The sequence below is a fragment of the Megalops cyprinoides genome, chromosome 21, assembly GCF_013368585.1.
Source record: "Megalops cyprinoides isolate fMegCyp1 chromosome 21, fMegCyp1.pri, whole genome shotgun sequence".
NCBI lineage: Eukaryota > Metazoa > Chordata > Actinopteri > Elopiformes > Megalopidae > Megalops > Megalops cyprinoides.
The window spans coordinates 23,399,223-23,418,900 of NC_050603.1; the positions used below are offsets into that span (position 1 = coordinate 23,399,223).

At 42.9% G+C, this 19,678-nt stretch overlaps 4 protein-coding genes across 4 annotated transcripts; all 4 read right to left on the reverse strand.

Annotated features, from left to right (window-relative positions):
- Positions 1 to 7,129: 7,129 nt before the first annotated feature.
- Positions 7,130 to 7,540, reverse strand: LOC118796310 (histone H3). Its single transcript, XM_036555135.1, has one exon. The coding sequence runs from the start codon at positions 7,538 to 7,540 to the stop codon at positions 7,130 to 7,132; it is 411 nt and encodes a 136-aa protein (XP_036411028.1).
- Positions 7,541 to 8,184: 644 nt separating this feature from the next.
- On the reverse strand, positions 8,185 to 8,571 carry LOC118796314 (histone H2A-like). Its single transcript, XM_036555140.1, has one exon. The coding sequence runs from the start codon at positions 8,569 to 8,571 to the stop codon at positions 8,185 to 8,187; it is 387 nt and encodes a 128-aa protein (XP_036411033.1).
- A 701-nt stretch (positions 8,572 to 9,272) lies between these two features.
- On the reverse strand, positions 9,273 to 9,930 carry LOC118796299 (histone H1-like). The gene has a single exon (XM_036555124.1). It carries the CDS (start codon positions 9,894 to 9,896, stop codon positions 9,273 to 9,275), a length of 624 nt encoding a protein of 207 aa, XP_036411017.1. The 5' UTR covers positions 9,897 to 9,930.
- An 8,356-nt stretch (positions 9,931 to 18,286) lies between these two features.
- Positions 18,287 to 18,667, reverse strand: LOC118796331 (histone H2B). The gene has a single exon (XM_036555157.1). It carries the CDS (start codon positions 18,659 to 18,661, stop codon positions 18,287 to 18,289), a length of 375 nt encoding a protein of 124 aa, XP_036411050.1. The 5' UTR covers positions 18,662 to 18,667.
- Between the last annotated feature and the right edge of the window lie 1,011 nt (positions 18,668 to 19,678).

The window sequence follows — 19,678 nt, forward strand, 5'->3', positions numbered from 1 at the left end:
GCAAGGTTGCAGATTGAAATTCTTGGTGAAATCCAACCTTTACACCCTTTAATAAGACACCTAAATGTACTTTCACCTGTAAATATCAAGATGCATACTTTCTCAATATAATAAGTAAATGACAAGCAAGCGGCCATGGATAAGGATGTCAACTAAACAAATGACTTATGTATAATGGAATGGGACTATTAAATAATAACCCGGAATATATCTTACTTATGAAACTTGAGGAAGTAATGGTTTACATGAAGGATAATAGACTGGAACTTCTGGACTGGATCTGCATTTCAAGTATAATAATGTTGAATAACACAAAGCCTGGACCCCTGTAGCATGAACAGGTAGGTATTTCTGGATTCCATCTGAAACAGTTCTTCTCAAAACTTGTCCCGGAGACGTAGTGGCCCATTGTGTTTGTTGGTCTGCAATCCATCTCAAGTATTAATTGGTGAATTTGACTACTAATCCAGACTCTTATTAAAAAGCTCTACACCAGCCATTTGTACACAGCGATTTGCCACCAGCATTTGTACACAGAACAAATTACAGAGTATAAAAAGTATGGGCTAGGTAATGTTAGGCACGCTGTCCAGTAAGGAATGATTTCCAATTTCCATCCAAAATACATATGATAGAAAAATTCCATTGCTGATTAAATTAGTGCGGATTTCCCCCCGCCTGCATGCGGCTGCAATGTCTGGCTAAAATATGACTGGAGCCACACATTTCAGAGAGAACAGTGCTTGCCGAGCTTCTGTCTCTCCTCAAAACAATCAGCTGTCCTCTACATTATATCTGTGCGGATGTAAACAGACACCAAATACCACTTTCTTTTCTTCAGTTCCATTAACAACATATCTTTTATTTACACTTCTTGGCAGATATGAAAACATCCACATCACTTCCAGAGGCCACTGACAAGAGCTATAGTTGAGAAAAAGACCTCCTTCATTAAATCCAAATTAATTTCATTCTCTATGACCATATTTTTTGTTTCACATCTGGAGTCATATTCTTAGCCAGTGTTATTGCCAACTGCAAAGAGTGACATTTATACATCAGAACATCAGCAACTCCCCGCGAAGGAGTTTTTTTTTTTTTTTTCCTCTGTATGCAATTTTCCTGCTAACACCAAACATAAATGCATGTACCAGGGCCTGGGGTGTTGTGAACTGAAAATGAAAATGTTTTTACCATTCCTCCTTTTGACATACCAAAATATGAAACTCCAATTTCCTATTTAGAAACATAAAGCCATTGTACCTACTTTAACTACCAAACTAGATTAAACTTTAATGAGAATAGTTCCCAATTTACTTTTTACTTGTGTGGGGTTTACTGTGATTTCATAATGAGTGTACATTTTGAGATTACATTTTAAACCATATCTTCTCTTTAACTGTTTAGTTACATCTTTCTTTGACTACAAGTTCTCCACTGTAGCAAGCAGTAGCACAAACACTGCACTACTACCGAATTAAACCAAAAACCCTGCGACACTCATTAAGCAATTATGTAATTGTGTTAATTGTAATAGTATGCAAGTTTGTGATTCTACTTAATATTACTTAGAAGCTGTAACACCACAGCTCCTCATGTTAGTTTTCTTTTTTTACAAATATGTGTGTATATGTGTGATATTGGCAACAAAATGCATGCCATTGATAATTATTATGAAAATTGATATTAACAATATGCTATACTATGATTAGTTAGTTTGATGTCCAGCTCCATAAGAACTCCTGGGACGCAACAGTCTCCATAACTACATATGTTTTCACTCAGAATTAGTTTTCATGTTATACTTCCTTTCGTTCGGGAGAGAATGGGCTAACTTAGTACCATTTGGTTAGGTCAGAAATTGCATAAGCATCAGGTTTGCATGATACGCCTTGCCAGTTTTTATATTCAAGACAGCTTTGTGAGTTTTACACATACCGTGGATATAAAAAGTCTATGCACCCTTATGAAACTGCACATTTTTGAAATGTAAAGACAGAAAAAACAAAATAAATGTCAGACTCTTTCCATTTTTACTGTGACCTTGGGTGTGCAAAATGACGATATTAGATCGTGAACGATTAAAATGTCTCTACGATCTGCCTTTACAGAGAGATCGTTAGTATCGTGCTATTGTGCACATTCTATCAGTTGCAGTTCTATGGCTCATACACGCATCCAAAGTTGTTTTGTCAGCCAAATCCGTTTCGGCACACCAATAAACCGCGATTAACCCCGCCCATTTGCCTCCTGCCACTGACTTTTCATGCATTCGCGTCGCGTTCGGTTAAAACACACCTTAATAACGAAGGCATCTGAGAAAGGCACTCCGTATGACAGGACAAGTAAGCGCTGGAAAGAGGTAACTGATGCAGCGTCATTTTACCTGGCCAAGGATATGATTCCCATAAAAAAACCGTGGAAAATGAGGGTTCAAAAGACTGCTAAAAACAGTGGATCCGGGGTACGAGATACCCAGCTGCAAATATTCTTCCAACACGGCTATTCCACGGCTGTACACCAAATCCCGCTACACGATTCAACACAAAATTCAAAACGTCCAGTTTATGCTACAACAGCCGATTTATGGTTGGGAAATTAGTTTGTTTGTACAGTTCAGTCTTAAAAACCAACATGAAAAGAATCGTGATAAGATCGCGGATCGTGATCCTGCCTGAAAAAAAATGGATGGTGGATATCCCCCTGGTCTGGGCCAAATGGACCGAGGGTCTTCCTCCACATTTTGATGCCTTCCGGAAAATAATAAGTTCTCACAGAGTCTGATGGTTGTTTGGTTTATTGCATATGGTGATCAATCACATACAGTAAACCGGGTTGGTCCGCGGAGCAACAGGTGTATATGCGGTGTGTATACATTCACAAACACTCCCCAATCACTCCGCCTTCCCCTCAGCCTACATCCATCCTTTATGCCTTTTCTCACTCCTCCTATCCCAGACCACAATTTCCAGCTCCTCCCAGGCTCCTCCTTCAAGATCATCCCATTTTCCATTTAATACACCATTATTTAATTTTTAAGCTGTTACATTTACCCCGCCTGGAAAGTCCCATAAACTCCATGGCCATTAATTGTATATTATTTTTAAACATAACACTTCTGAAATTTCCCATTATTTCCAATCCACACCTATATGATTTTTAAACATAATTAAATAATACACAGCATATATGCCTGGAATATTACCATTATTTCCAGGCCCACATTTAAATAATAAAAAAGGTTAAGTAACTCAGTTAGCCAGACTGCAGTGCTGCAGACTGTAAGAAGGCACACAGATATCTATGTGCCATAAGCTACAAGGTTAGGCCTTAAAGCAAAGGGTTAATGTAAGAACTAGGCCCTGTCTGGACACGGCCTAGGAGATGGGACACGAGAGCAAGACAAAGAAGAATTAAACCCCGCGAAGGGGGGCCGTTGGCTCAGCACTACTATGATGGCCAACTATGACAAATTGCAGTAAATCCACATACAGTTCGCAAGCATTTGCCAGTAGATGTCAGCTAGGCCAAAGCAGGCAATCAGCTCTTATTTTCTAGCTGTATGACTCCTAAAAGAAAATATAAAACTAAAATGGGATGCATATGTTAAAAGGAGGCAAAAACATGCTGACATGCTGTAGGGGCATGTCAGGGGGAGAAGATACAATAAGCGAAGGTGGCATGACTATGAGTCAGAGGAAGAAGACACAATAAGTGTGACTGTAAAACAATAGGAGAAAGTAGCATGACTATGAAACCAGATAAAAAAAGATACAATAAGCGTAGACCATAAACCAAGTCCTGTAATAGCCCCCAAGATTACCCCCCTAGCGGTGTCTTACAATGGCCTACATGCAATGTTTATGACCTAGGGTAACCCCCAGCATTATTTAGGCATAGATTCACATCATATTAATTTTCAGTAGTAGTGCTTAATGCATACATATTATTAAGCAATTAGAATACATATTATTTAAGGCTACCATATTAGATTGTCTGGTTTCCTTATACAATTCCAGACCTCCACATGTACAGTAAAGATAAAATAAATAACTAATGTAATATATCGATAACTTCAGTTAATATGTCAATAACTGTGGTTAAAATCAAAAGCTAACATCTGTTGGCAATGCTTATGATGTTTGCTGGCAATAACTTATTTCCATCATGTAACAAGCTTAATCGTACCATGTCAAGCTCCGCTTTTCTCTGGGGGGGGGGGGGGATGACAGTGGCAATACTCAAAATTTACATATGGGGTATACACTTTTTCAAAAATTTTCCACCACACATGGTTCACTTGCAGTACAGAGGTCTAAAGTAACATCTAGACATTTAAAAATCTTTTCAAAGCAAGGTGCTGGTTCTGCACTGCCCAGCATATGGTGGAGTTCAGTATTCCCAACTGTGTAAGAAAGCGCCACCTTTGCAGAAAACATAGCCCAATGCAGAGGGTTTGGGGTATGCTTTGTGATGAACTGTGGCAGGTGTCATTTACTAGAAATGGCTCCAGAAAATTGCAAAAGTAGACAATACTTTGTCTGAGGAACCTATACTGTCCCAACAGCACTTCTTCTGAGTAGATGAGTGGATCGATCCTGTCCCTGAACACACTTTCAGAGTGCAGATCTTTTCAGACTATTAAGACTATGTCCACTGGAGTTTCTGTGAAAGGGGATGGACCACCGCCGACTGTAACAGTGCTTGGGTTATTCAGAATCAAAGGGGAGTGCCACCTGAATATGAAGGACACTGAATTCAAGGAAATAAAAGACTGGGACACCACATTTATTTGTGATGTTGTATGTGAAATAATTAATAATAATAACAAACAGGTAAAAGCAACAATTATGGAACATACACCTGAAACAGCTCTCTTGTCATGAGGACAAAACACCACAAAGGACCCGGGAAGTCCCAAGCACCCAAGAGAATAATCATCCTCCTCTGTGCCTTCACTCATCCCACTTTGTGAAACACTCCCTAATATGATGAATATTCAATAACTATTGTGTAACACAGGCTTTTATAAAAGGGAAGAATGGCATGAAAATAAAGACTTCGTTAGCCCCACCCTTGCTCTGTTATCTATGCTGATCCTTACCTCTGTCATATGACCCAAGAGGTGTGGCAAAGAAATGAATCAATTACGCCATTATCCAATGCTTGATCAGAAAGCCCTGGAATCAACAGTCTCATGTTCAAACTGAAAGAGCTTGATTATGGGAAGGTTTGAATACACTGGTAAACCCAAAGTCCTGAAGAAAAATATACATTGATACTACAAATAAAAACAAAAAAATAATAATAATAATCTTGTAATTATCTTATAATCTTATAATCTTATATATACATTTAGTTTCCTGCTGATAGCTGCCTTTTGCTTTTTCGTCGGCAGCTGATTGCTTAACAAGGCTTGAGGGTATTTCAATCAAGGTACAGTACAAGACAAGCAAAAACCCATGGAAGGTAAAATGTGATGTCATAGTGAACACAGTTTTTCATCAGGAGCTCATATTATATTTCCTGCAAAAAAATCAAAATTCATCTCTTAAGCAAATTTCAATACCCAAAGATACTCAATTCAATTCAATTCAATTCAATTCAATTCAATTCAATTCAATTCAATTTTATTTGTATAGCGCTTTTTACAACAGGGCAGCGAAGTAGCAGGACTGGAGATCGGGGTGTGATGCTTGGACTACAGCTCCAGGCAGGAGCCCGGAGCAGGGACAGGAAACAAATAGAGAACAATGATTAGTGGACAGTAAGAACGACATGAATGTACAGCAGAGGGGCAGGAGAGGAGGGGCAGGGAAAAAGGTACCAGTGTGCAACAAGGAAAAAACCCCGGCTATAGTAGTTTTGCCCACTCTTGGAATGATGAGAAGCCCGGCATTTTGGGAACAAAGGGCTCTTTGTGGAAGGTACGGATGAAGAAGGTCCTTAAGATACGGAGGGGCAAGCCCATTTAAAGCCTTAAATGTCAGTAAAAGTATTTTAAAATTGATCCGGTATTTAATGGATAACCAATGGAGAGAAGCTAGTATTGGGGTAATGTGCTCAAAGGGTTTAGTTCTACTTAAGATTCGAGCAGCTGCATTTTGTACCAGCTGAAGGGGTTTTAGTGAGATATTTGCACATTCTGATAAGAGGGCATTACAACAGTCTAATCTGGATGTTACAAAGGCGTGGATTAATTTTTCAGCATCATTGATTGATACAATTTTCCTGATTTTGGCTATATTTCTGAAATGGGAGAAGGCTGTATTAGAGGTGTTAGTTATGTGAGTTTCAAAGAGAGCTAAGGATCAATAATGACATCAAGGTCTTTGATAGCTGTACTCGAGGAGAGGGAGACACCATCAAGGTCCAGCGTAAAGTGAGTGAATTTGCTCTAGATTGACATTTGGCGACAAACGACCAACCTCTTGATAATAAACTAGATGAGACACAGCAGCATGCGCAATCTTGTTCAAACACAAACTGCTTTTGCAAAGTACCCTTCCAAAAGCTGAGTGCTGAGTACTGTAATCCAGAAATGCTGTCAGGCAGGCAGATGACAGTCTCCAAGTGGAAAAATAAAATAAACCTTTGACTGAGCCTGCGCAACGACAGCGATGGCCAGCCTGCTCTGAAGCGCAGTGAGCAGATGTGTTGATATAGATTAGTGACGGTAAAAGGTAGCGGTATCCAGTCTTTGGGTATTTCTCAAAACCAAGGACTCAATTCAGCGTCAGCTGTTGTCATGTTACGTCGCAAAAACACAGCACGACATGCTCACGCCAAAGCCTTTTTTTCTTTTTTTTTAAAATGTGACTTCCACTAGATGTCACTGGAGAGCCGTGCAATGTTTTTGATCACAGCGTGATCACATGCGAGAGAACACTGGGATTCTTACGTGACTTCACAGCACGTCTACATGCTAGGTGGAAATATTATGCTATTTGGGGAATGTAGGCGAGGGGGCCGTAGCGCTTCAAGCACAAGCCAAGGACACAATTACACGTCACCTTAATCCACATGAAAACATGGAATACGACAACAGAGATCTGCGCTTCTGAGACACACTGAAGTGGCTCTTAAAAGAGCCGTTGGATATCCGGTTTAGACCGTGTACTGGCGCACTTCAAGCGCGCTCCCCTCGGATGCGGCGGGCCAGCTGAATGTCCTTGGGCATGATGGTCACTCTCTTGGCGTGGATGGCGCAGAGGTTGGTGTCCTCAAACAGGCCAACCAGATAGGCCTCGCTGGCCTCCTGCAGAGCCATGACGGCAGAGCTCTGGAAACGCAGATCGGTCTTGAAGTCCTGGGCAATTTCTCTCACCAGCCGCTGGAAAGGCAGTTTGCGAATCAGAAGCTCGGTGGACTTCTGGTAACGGCGGATTTCTCGCAGAGCCACTGTGCCAGGCCTGTAGCGGTGAGGTTTCTTCACACCGCCTGTAGCAGGCGCGCTCTTACGCGCAGCCTTGGTGGCCAGCTGCTTCCTGGGGGCCTTGCCACCAGTAGATTTGCGGGCAGTCTGCTTGGTTCTAGCCATCTCGACAGCACACTCGTCTGTTGACAGAAAAGTAGCAGTAATACGCTCAGCACATCGTTATATCGCGTAACAGTCAAAGGCTGATTGGATGAGCTCATACGGAGCTCTCATTGGTCTGCACCTCACTTCGTTGTCTGTGGCCATTGGGTCATCGTCTCTGCCGCCTAAAATTCAAACATCTTCCTCTCTACTCCCGCCTTCTTTCCCAACCTTCTCGCAAGCCTTCCTCAAATACAACGCCCTTTAAAATAAAATCCCATTTTACTGCTCTCCTCCCTGTAACGTTCTTTCACCAGTGCCAAATGCGCTTTCACAAGCTAACGAATCATTGCAGTTACTTGATCACAATGACGCTACACTTCCGCCTAATCATGGGCAAGAGAGGTCACTAAACAACAACTCGGATGATGACTTAATGAAGCCTTCATCCACCTCATTTATTTTGCAGCTGTTGGGGAGTCGTTGAAAAGTGCGCGATGCCGCTGAAATATATTGTTGATAAATATGTGGCAACTGGTTTAACGTTGACCGCAGGTACACTCAAGTTGTCAATCAAGTCAATTGTTCTGCGCATTTTAAAGACACCAGTGGGTGGCTCTTAAAAGAGCCTTTGGGCCTGGGGCCAGAGGTGGTCACTGCGACAATTACTTGGCCTTGGCAGCTTTCTCGGTCTTCTTGGGAAGCAGCACAGCCTGGATGTTAGGCAGAACTCCGCCCTGAGCGATAGTGACACCGCCCAGAAGCTTGTTCAGTTCCTCATCGTTACGCACCGCAAGCTGCAGGTGACGGGGAATGATACGGGTCTTCTTGTTGTCCCGAGCAGCATTGCCAGCCAGCTCAAGGATTTCAGCCGTAAGGTACTCGAGCACGGCGGCCAAGTAGACCGGGGCACCTGCGCCGACGCGCTCGGCATAGTTTCCTTTGCGCAGCAATCTGTGAACGCGACCCACCGGGAACTGGAGTCCAGCCCTGGACGAACGAGTCTTGGCCTTAGCCCTGGCTTTGCCACCGGTTTTACCCCTTCCGCTCATGTTTGCTGCTCTTACTCGACAACCGTCAAAAGAAATGATACAACTAACCCTCGTGAGCCTAGTTTATAGTTACAAGAAACGCATTCATTGGATAAGGCTTCGATGGCATTCCATCCAATCACATCGGAACAGGCCTTTTGCGCGGGCGCTCAACTTTTACAATATTACCGGTGGAGAATTCAACATGTCACTGAAATGTATCGATACAACAGCCTCCACACTTAGCCATTCATCACTTGTAAACGTGTAGTCGACATGTATACAGATACAATTATTGAATATGCGTTATTTACTTTTTAAGTAGTCTGTGTTGCCCCTCTGCACTGTTTCTTTCCCCGTGTCTGTGCATTACTTGTGGTGTACAGTGATAAACCTGTTTCTCACTAGTGGGATCCGTACTGTTTCTAAATGACATGCAGGGGCAATCCAGCATTGATTCACTATTTGCTGTTACTGAGGTGCTAAGTAAAGCGTGAGCGCAGTGGCAAGTTAGCACGAAGGGAGAGGCGCACGAAGATCTGAATAAGAGCTCTTTCAGGGAGCTGCACGCGTACTCACAGAAATAGAGCTGGCTATACAGCACACTCGCAACTGCAGGCATACAAGCAAGAGAGCTAAGCAGAACGTGTTTGCGCTTTCATGAAGCTTTTGGGTGGCCCTTAAAAGAGCCTTTGCTGTGCGAGAAATGAACTTTCAGGTGTTCACTTCTTCTTGGGAGCCGCCTTCTTGGCTTTGGTGGTCTTGGGTTTGGCCACCTTGGGCTTGGCGGCCTTGGCTTTCTTGGGACTCTTGGTCGCCTTCTTGGCTGCTACTGGCTTCTTAGCTTTCTTGGGGCTCTTGGTCGCCTTCTTGGGTGCAGCGGGCTTTTTCGCCTTCTTCGGTGACTTCTTGGCGGCGGCGGCGGGCTTCTTCACCGCTGCCTTCTTAGGCTTCTTGGCGGCAGCGGGTTTCTTGGCGGCCGGCTTTTTCGCCTTAGGAGCCGCTTTCTTAGCGGGTTTCTTTTTCGCAGCCTCGGCTTGCTTTTTGTTGAGCTTGAAAGAACCAGAAGCGCCGGTTCCTTTGGTCTGCAACAGGGTCTCCTTCTTCACCAGGCTCTTGAGTGCCAGCTTGATGCGGGAGTTGTTCTTCTCCACATCGTAGCCGCCGGCCGCCAGAGCTTTCTTCAGGGCGGCGAGGGACACTCCGCTCCTCTCCTTGGAAGCGGACACGGCCTTGACGATCAGTTCTCCAACACTGGGGCCCGATTTCTTGGGCTTGCTTGCTGCTTTCTTTCTGGGGGCCTTGGCCGGCGCGGGGGCGGCGGGAGCTGGTGCGACTTCAGCCATTTCTTCTTCACTCGGTTCTCTTCTCTAATACACGCGCAGTCTGTAGCACAGTCTGATTCAGAGCTGTTCGCTAAACAGGAGGTTGATGTTAAACGTCACATGAGAACCGTGTAGACTCAACCCCTCGGGCAACAATTCGGTGCTGCCGTCACCTCTGTCCGCTTGTGTTTTCTCTTCGTGCAAAAGAGTAAAAAAATCAACCCTGAAACTGTTGTACAGGTGAAAATAGCACGGAATACTGACGGAAAGCCTTTCCGCTCGCATCACACCACTCCGTGTTACGGAGTTCCGCTATATTTTTGTGCGACATGCCCAAAACCTAGCCATTTTGCGGGGAGACAGAACCCCTCGTACTGCTTTTCGTGCAGATTTTCACACTTAAAGCGGATAAAACATTTGCTGCACTCTGATATTTCGTGTTATCCATTCGCGCAAGACCCATGCGCAGCTCGAAGAGACGATGCCAGCCGTTTCTTAACCCAGCGTCAGTTTTAAATCGGACTCCTTTTGTGCCGGTTAAAGCACACATCAAACAGCGTTTCCTCTTCGCTGCCAGTGGGTGAGATTTTGATCACTACCGTCGTCTGCCTCTCTTTCGTCCTGACCGCGTATGTTATCGGGGGTTTGTGGTGGAAAATTTTTGATAAAGTGTATACCCCATATGTAAATTATGAGTATTGCCAATTTCACCCCCCCCCCCAGAGAAAAGCGGAGCTTGACGTGGTACGATTAAGCTTGTTACATGGTGGAAATAAGTTATTGCCAGCAAACATCATAAGCATTGCCAACAGATGTTAGCTTTTGATTTTAACCACAGCGATTGACATATTAACTAAAGTTATTGATATATTACATTAGCTATTTACTTTATCTTTACTGTACATGTGGAGGTCTGGAAGTGTATAAGGAAACCAGACAATCTAATATGTTAGCCTTAAATAATATGTATTCTATTATACTTTGTATAGTGGAAAATATTGTTTGCATTAAGCACTACTACTGAAAAGTAATATGATGTGATTCTATGCCTAAATAATGCTGGGGGTTACCCTAGGTTACAAACATTGCATGTAGGCCATTGTAAGACACCGCTAGGGGGGTAATCTTGGGGGCTATTACAGGACAGTGGGTGACCTTGGAGAAGGAACACTGCCTTCAGCATTGCCCCTCCTTGGACGTCACCCCAGAACCTTTGTGCGCTATGTTGTTGTTTCATAGTCATGCCATCCTCTCCTATTGGCTCCTAGTCTACGCTTATTGTATCTTCTCTCCCTTCACATCTATTGGTTCATAGTCTACGCTTATTGTATCTTCTCTCCCTGCTCTTCTCCTATTGGTTTACGGTCTACGCTTATTGTATCTTTTTCCTCTGACTCATAGTCATGCCACCTTCGCTTATTGTATCTCCTCCCTTTGACATGCCCCTACAGCACGTCAGCCTGTTTTTGCCCCTTTTAACATATGCATCCCATTTTAGTTTTATATTTCTTTTATGAGTTATACAGCTAGAAAATAAGAGCTGATTGCCTGCTTTGGCCTAGCTGACATCTACTGGCAAATGCTTGCGAACTGTATGTGGATTTACTGCAGTTTGTCATAGTTGCCCATCATAGTAGTGCTGAGCCAACGGCCCCCCTTTGCGGGGTTTAATTCCTCTTTGTCTTGTTCCTGTGGCCCGTCTTCTGGGCCGTGTCCAGACGGGGCCTAGTTCTTACATTAACCCTTTGTTTTAAGGCTTAACCTTGTAGTTTATGGCACATAGATATCTGTGTGCCTTCTTACAGTCTGCAGCACCGTGGTCTGGCTAACTGAGTTACTTAACCTTTTTTATTATTTAAATGTGGGCCTGGAAGTAATGGTAATATTCCAGGCATATATGCTGTGTATTATTTAATTATGTTTAAAAATCATATAGGTGTGGAGTGGGAATAATGGGAAATTTCAGAAGTGTTATGTTTAAAAATAATATACCATTAATGACTATGGAGTTTATGGGACTTTCCAGGCAGGGTAAATGTAACAGCTTAAAAATTAAATAATGGTGTATTAAAATGGAAAATGGGATGATCTTGAAGGAGGAGCCTGGGAGGAGTTGGAAGTTGTGGTCTGGGATGGGAGGAGCGAGAAAAGGCATAAAGGATGGATGTAGGCTGAGGGGAAGAGGAAGTGATTGGGAAGTGATTGGGAAGTGATTGGGAAGTGATTGGGAAGTGATTGGGAAGTGATTGGGAAGTGATTGGGAAGTGATTGGGAAGTGATTGGGAAGTGATTGAGGAAGTGATTGGGGAGTGTTTGTGAATGTATACACACGCATATACACCTGTTGCTCCGCGGACCAACCCGGTTTACTGTATGTGATTGATCACCATATGCAATAAACCAAACAACCATGATTACATCAGACTCTGTGAGGACTTATTATTTTCTGGAAGGCATCAAAATGTGGAGGAAGACCCTCGGTCCATTTGGCCCAGACCAGGGGGATATCCACCACAGGTTCTCAAACATGCATACAACACAAACTTTTTTTCTGATTGCCTTTTCAACATTGCCCGTGGTCAAAACCAGAAATCGCACAGGAAGCAGCATGCCATTACACTATTGTCATCCAGCAGAGGCTCATATACACAATTTTGTTTATACAGCTGGCTATTTACTGAGGTAGCTGTGGGTTAAGTACCTTGCCCAAGGAGTGCACCGGTGGGATTCGATTCAGCGACCTTTTGGTTCCTTACCACAACACCACACTGTCGCTATTACTCTAGTTCCTGATATCCGTCCCCCTATCCGTGGACTTGTGCGATCTTAATATTCTGTATTCTCCCCTTGTCATTTGGGTCAAAAATGATCCACCTTCCCCAAACCCGCATGATAAAGCTTCTTAATTGAAATTGAAGCCCCAAATCTATTTTGCATGAAGAACATCATGTCACTCATCAACAGCTTGATGAATAACTCTTTTCGTACTTCACAGTGCGGAGAGACTGCAATTGATTTTTGTTTGTTTGTTTTTGCTACAATCGATGTTCATTCTTTATTTATTATATAGTCACTGCAAAGGTATAAAAATGGATTGCACTTTTCTTTCAGCAAGAGATAGCACATGACGACCATGGACGTTTAAGTGAATTTTTTTGAAAGGAAATACAGCAATAACATTCTTGAACTTTTTGGCAAACATAATGACTTTATTTAGCTCTCATTTTGGGAAGCATGAGCACCAAACACATGGCTGTGTATTTCTCTGTTTAGCACATGTATGTAAGTTTGCAAGCATGGGCTTTACAGATGTATTTCTCACATTTGTAACACATTGTGCTTTTTACGGTTCGTCTATGGGTCTGCAGAATTGGCAAACCTGCCCCGGCTGTAGCCTCAGGTGGATAACATCTGCAGCACCTTTATAACACTATGACACCACTCCTGACTCCATTCCATGTGAGAAAACAATTCTCTCCTGCAAGAAATGTTTGGTTTGAAATGGTGTAGAAAACTGAGGTGGGGGGGGGGGGTGCTGTTGTTGTTCAATCATAAGCACACACTTTCTCACTCTCTGTACTAGAAATATCAAGTTTATTCTCTCTGAAATGGTGTATATATCGTAGTCAGCGGTGGGGTAGGGCAAGAGGCACCGCTACGAATCGACGAAAGTTGTTGTTCCAGCCTAAGCACACGCATTGTCTCTTTCTCACTCTGTATATGCGTGTATTGTGTCAGTGAGAGAGAATGAGAGTAAAACACTGGAACTCCATCTGAAGCCATGCATATACGTGTGCTCACGTGTGCTTTTATGTCTGTGCATATGTAGATTTTTGTATGTGAGAGGCAAAGAGATGAGTTGCTACAAATCTTTTATCAATATTAACGGGTCATTTTTGACCCCTCAGAGCACATAATGGTTAAGGCGAAGTGGATTGGAATATCCCATCCCTTGCAGGCAACCGGTCGGAATGTACGTACTCAAAGGGAAATTGTCCACAGGGCTTAAAGCAACAAATTTATCTGAGCCTGAAATGTTAAGAAAATGGTAACAAAATGGGACGCACGTACATTTACGCACGTTACCACAACATCTTTAATTCAAAATTGTAAAAAAAAAAACATTAATACAATTCAATTAATTTTTTATTTGCATGGCACCTTTAACAACACAAGTTGTCACAAAGCAGCTTTACATTGTTCCCAGGCCTGAGACCACAGTGTTGGAGCTGTGATATGTGCTTATGGTGAGTTTGAGCACATTTTCAGAAAAAAAGCGGCACAGCTGCAGTGGCAAAGGAGAGACAATTGGCACGGGATAGAATTGCTGCCCGAGTCAATGCATAATTTTGAATGCAGTAGTCTATTCATTTAACATTTAACCACACTTTCTTTTAATATTACAGGTGAAAAAGTGGTGGAATGTTATTGAATAAAATTCTGTTGTCATTTAGGTGCAATCCCATGTGCACAAAGCGCACTTGGCAACAGCTGAAAATGAAATATAAAAACATAGTTCAAACGGGTAAGACATTTTTTGCTTAGGCCTATAGGCTCATGATTGTACCTCACTTTGTTTAATATGTCAAATATGATTAAAACCAAAGTAAGTATCATTAAGTGGCTAGATCAGCTTGTAGTAGCTTTAACCCCCAACAGAATGCTGTTTTAAAACAGATAAATGTCCTCTCGCCTAATATCCTACTTAGTAGATTAACATTTGAGTTCTATTCAGCTAACAGAAAGAAAGCAGAGGGCCGCAAAATGGGTGGAGCGCCACCACCACCACCTCTGACAGAAGGAGAAGAGCTGGCCCTGAGCCATAACACTGGGCGACCAGTGGCTGAAGGCATCCCTGGAGGGAGCTCATCCGAGCCAATCATCCCCCAGGACACAACTGCTACATAAGATATGTGTGTATATATATATATATATATATATATATATATATATATATATATTCAAAAGCCTGACCATTACATTGTAATGACATTGTATTCAAATACATATACTTTAACATGGAGTTGGTCCCCCTTTTGCAGCTATAACAGCTTCCACTCTTCTTGGAAGGTTTTCCACAAGATTTTGGAGTGTTTCTGTAGGAATTTGTGCCCATTCATTCTGTAGAGCATTTATGAGGTCAGGCACTGATGTTGAACGAGAAGACCTGGCTTGCAATCTCCGTTCCAGTTCATCCCAAAGGTGCTCGATGGGGTTGAGGTCAGGGCTCTGTGTGGGCCAGTCAAGTTCTTCCACACCGAATTCATCAAACCATGTCTTTATAGTCCTTGCTTTGTGCACTGGGGCACAGTCATGCTGGAATAGAAAAGGGCCTTCCCCAAACTGTTGCCACAAAGTTGGAAGCATAGCATTGTCCAAAATGTCTTAGTATGCGGAAGTATTAAGATTGCCCTTCACTGGAGATAAGGGGCCTAGCCCAAACCCTGAAAAACAGGTGTGGCCAGATACTTTTGTCCATATATACATATATATATATGTATTCCTTTTTGGGTTTTTAATTTCTCCCAACTGTCACTGATGATGTCATCTGCCTTGTTGATCCTCCCCTGCTACAACAGAACTCCTTGCAGTTGTAAGTACTCAATACTCCAGAGATTTTGCCAAATATAGTTGTTTAATGTATATTGAAACAGAATGCTCTTCATCACAGGATGATGATGAAGACATTGTTGTCTGCTGCCACAGAGAGGGATTCAGAAACGCCTACAGAAGTATACATCTTAATATTATGTATGGTAGCTACTGGAGGCGAATTGGGCGACTGGCAGTGAGAGTTTGGCGTCCTCATGTTGGTGTTTTATACTTGTTTTAAAGGTTTTTACATGTACTTTCTTTTCTTAAATCAATTGTTTGAATGTCGTTATGATTGAGTGCTCCTAGTTTTGCTAATTTAAAATGGATCTTCTCTATCCTGCCGTGGATTCTGTTCAATTTATTGCTTGCCTGCGACGTCAACAGGGCTGTCTGCCGGGGTCGGACTCAGTACACTAGAGATGTGCTGCTGCAATTGAACTTTGCGAGTTTAGCTCGTGTGACAGATATCACGCTACAGCTACTGGACTGTATTCTGAGAGATTCTCATGAAACCTGTGGGGCAACGAGGGATAAGAAGAGGAAGCGGGGTAAACGAGGAGGCGTCAGACTACGCTTGAGGAAACAACGGCTCACCAGGATTCCTCTGCCCCCGGTGATCAAGGGGAACGTCCAGTCCCTGAGGAACAAAGTGGACGGACTCCAGGGGTACTTCCGTTTTCAGAAGGACTTCAAAGACTGCTGGGTCTTGGCTTTCACTGAGAAATGGCTCACTGAGCACGACCAGGACATGGTTTTGGAGAGCCGTTTCGTCTGGATCGAAAGGCTGAAGTGACGAGGAAAAAACAAGGTGGTGGGGTATGTTTATATTTTAACAAACGATACTGTAGCTCCGTGAATGTCAGAGAACGCATTTGTACGCCAGATGTCGAACTTTTATCGGTATCGTTACGTCCTTTCTTCCTGCCCCGTGAGTTTCCACAACTTTTTATGACAATAGTGTACATCCACCCGAAGGCAAATGCCGCCTCTGCCTCTATCGCTATCTTCGATGTGGTGCAAAAACTGCAGTCGATTTCACCTGATGCACCAAACTTCATACTGGGTGATTTTAACCATGTGTCCCTTAAAAAGACACTTACGGACTTTTACCAGTATGTCTCCTGTGCCACTAGGCGGAATAAGACATTAGATCTTTGTTATGGGACAGTAAAGGACACTTATAAATCACTCCCACTACCTCCACTGGGCTCTGCGCAGTCTGTGGATCATAACTGTGTGCATTTGCTGCCCATATATAAAATGAATTTAAGGAGAGAGAAAGTGCAGACAAAGGATATAAAGGTCTGGAGTGAAGAATCTGTGCTCTGTCTGCAGGAATGTTATGACTGCACGGACTGGGACATGTTTAAACAATCTTGTGGTGATGATTGGACAAACTTGCTGAAGTAACATGCTCATATGTTGCCTTTTGTAGGGACATGATCATTGTAAGCGAGTTAAAATTTACCCTAATAACAAACCGTGGGTGACCAAATCCGTTAAGTCCAGCATACGGAAAAAGAAAGCTGGTTTTAAACAGGGAATATCCTCTGATCTGTATATAGCTACTAAGGAGCTGAAAATAGAAATCTTAAAAGCAAAACAGAATTATAAATCTGAACTAGAGAACAAGATGGCTGCAAATAACCTTGACTCAGCCTGGTCTAGCATGAAAACTATAACAGGCCTTCAGAATCCAAAGAACAGCAGTCAGGTCACCCTGGATGGCTTCAATTCAGATACTGAGTTTGCTAATGCCCTTTCATTCATTCATTTCATTCATTTCAATCATTTTGATACTTTTGTTTTTAGTAATGAAATTCAGGAACTCAGTTACAAACTTGAGGATATTCAGCACTTTGACATAGACCAAAAGGATGTGGAAAAGGCCTTCCTCTCGCTAAGAGTAAATAAGAGTCATGGACCAAAAGATAACATCTGCGGTCGTTTACTTAAATCTTGCGCAAAAGAACTGAGTCCACTACATTTTTAATCAGTCTCTACAGGCACAGCACGTACCTAAGGTTAGGAAGGATGCTGTGGTAGTCCCGGTTCCTAAATCTAGTTGCCCCAAAACTCTTCATGATTTTAGACCAGTTGCTCTTACATCAATTTTAATGAAAATCCTCGAAACACTGGTAAGGTCAGAAGTCTTAAGGTAAACTGAGCATGCGCTTGATCCCATGCAGTTTGCGTATAGGCCACGTAGAGGAGTAGAGGATGCCGCAGTCACTTTGCTTAATTTACTTGTTGAACACTTGGAAGGAAATGGGTTTCATGCTCGACTTCTATTTGTTGATTTTTCCTCTGCTTTTAACACAATTCAACCTCAATATTCAACTAGTAGGCTTTTAGAACAATTTGAATTGAGTAACAATCTTGTCGGCTTGATTCTTGACTTCATGTAACCAAGTCTATCACATTATTCACCCCTCGTCCTATTGTGCTTGTCTGCGCCAGCCTTCACAAGTTTCGCTTCCGTGCTCCATCCATTTCAATGCATGCTAGCCTATTGTGCAGTAATCGACTGATACAGTCCCCGCAAATACTTCCTGTCACCGCCTCACAGAAAGTTGAAACTAGCTGCAGACTGGATAAGAACAGTGACGTGATGTTTTCCGGATGAGTTTTAACCAATGGTAGCCTGTTTATGCGAAGCACTGGCACGAAAGCAGTGATCGATTTTAATGAAATTGCGTTCCGATCTGGGAATGTCGACCACGTGTAAAGCCAGGTAAAACGGTTTTTGTCTCTTATCCGAAAGAGTGGGTGGCTCTGAAAAGAGCCTTTGGGTTGGATTTGTCACCACGTCCCTTCTACTTGGAACTAGTATACTTGGTGACGGCCTTGGTACCCTCGGACACGGCGTGCTTGGCCAGCTCTCCGGGCAACAGCAGGCGCACGGCAGTCTGGATCTCCCTGGAGGTAATGGTGGAGCGCTTGTTGTAGTGAGCCAAACGAGACGACTCACCGGCGATGCGCTCGAAGATATCGTTGACAAACGAATTCATGATGCCCATTGCCTTTGATGAGATGCCGGTATCAGGATGAACTTGTTTCAACACCTTGTACACGTAGATTGCATAGCTCTCCTTCCTGGACTTTCTGCGCTTCTTGCCGCCCTTACCGGCCGTCTTGGTGACGGCTTTCTTCGATCCCTTTTTGGGAGCAGACTTGGCTGGTTCAGGCATAATTATCGTTTCTCTGCAGACACGAATGAATGCTCTCACACCCCATGCGTGGTCTATATGTGGAGTGTATGCAAATTTGCCCACGATCTTTGCCGAACCAGTTATCGCAGGAACTCATTGGCAGATTATGCTGAATCAGATGACATTCAAATTCGATTGGCTGACTTCCTTGGGCGGGAATACCACATGGCTAAACGTTAGTCGTCTATCAAAACAAAGAACTTCCTTCATTTGTGTGTGTATGTATATATATATATATATATATATATATATACATATATATATATATATATGCACATTTTTACATTATAACTTTACATTAATCATATACAATCAAATACAACAGAAAACACTTCTAATTATAGAGTTACAATGAAACCATATTCCACGGCAGCGGTCTCTCGTTCTTACCGTCCACAGTTTACGATTCTGGACTTGTATAAAAACCAAACCAGCTGGTACAAAAATCAGTCCTTTGGTGAGTTTTCCCACAGCTTCATTTTTACAACATTCACAACAACCCAAAACATTTTTTCACCAGGTTTCTCATCAAAATCGATCCCTCGATACTATCAACTTGTACAACAGGATATTTCAACATTTACCCGACGGCAATGACATAAAACTCTCCATACTTTCATCAGTCAGGCAATAGAACATAAAAGCCTTGCGGTGGCTGGTGTGGATCTCAGTCTTTGTGGGGAAAAAGCAAGCTCCGGGGAATCCACTCCTGTAGACGGCAAGGGGGGGCAACACACACGCGCGCTCAGCTACATCGCTGAGAGAAAATACAACGTAACAATCCAAGGTTGCTGCAGCCCGTTTCGTTACAGCCCAACAATGTTTTCTTAAATGTGTCAGTGAACGTGGAACGTTTCTCTTTCGGTTGGGGAAGTGGGCGGCTCTGAAAAGAGCCTTTGGACTGGTTTTTAATTCTGGTCTCACTGCAGGATTAACGTTTAGCCTCCGAAGCCGTACAGAGTACGACCCTGACGTTTCAAAGCGTACACCACATCC

Excerpts from the sequence above, each read along its gene's own strand:
- LOC118796310 (XM_036555135.1), bottom strand. The coding sequence starts at position 7,540 with ATGGCTAGAACCAAGCAGACTGCCCGCAAATCTACTGGTGGCAAGGCC.
- LOC118796314 (XM_036555140.1), bottom strand. The coding sequence starts at position 8,571 with ATGAGCGGAAGGGGTAAAACCGGTGGCAAAGCCAGGGCTAAGGCCAAG.
- LOC118796299 (XM_036555124.1), bottom strand. The coding sequence starts at position 9,896 with ATGGCTGAAGTCGCACCAGCTCCCGCCGCCCCCGCGCCGGCCAAGGCC.
- LOC118796331 (XM_036555157.1), bottom strand. The coding sequence starts at position 18,661 with ATGCCTGAACCAGCCAAGTCTGCTCCCAAAAAGGGATCGAAGAAAGCC.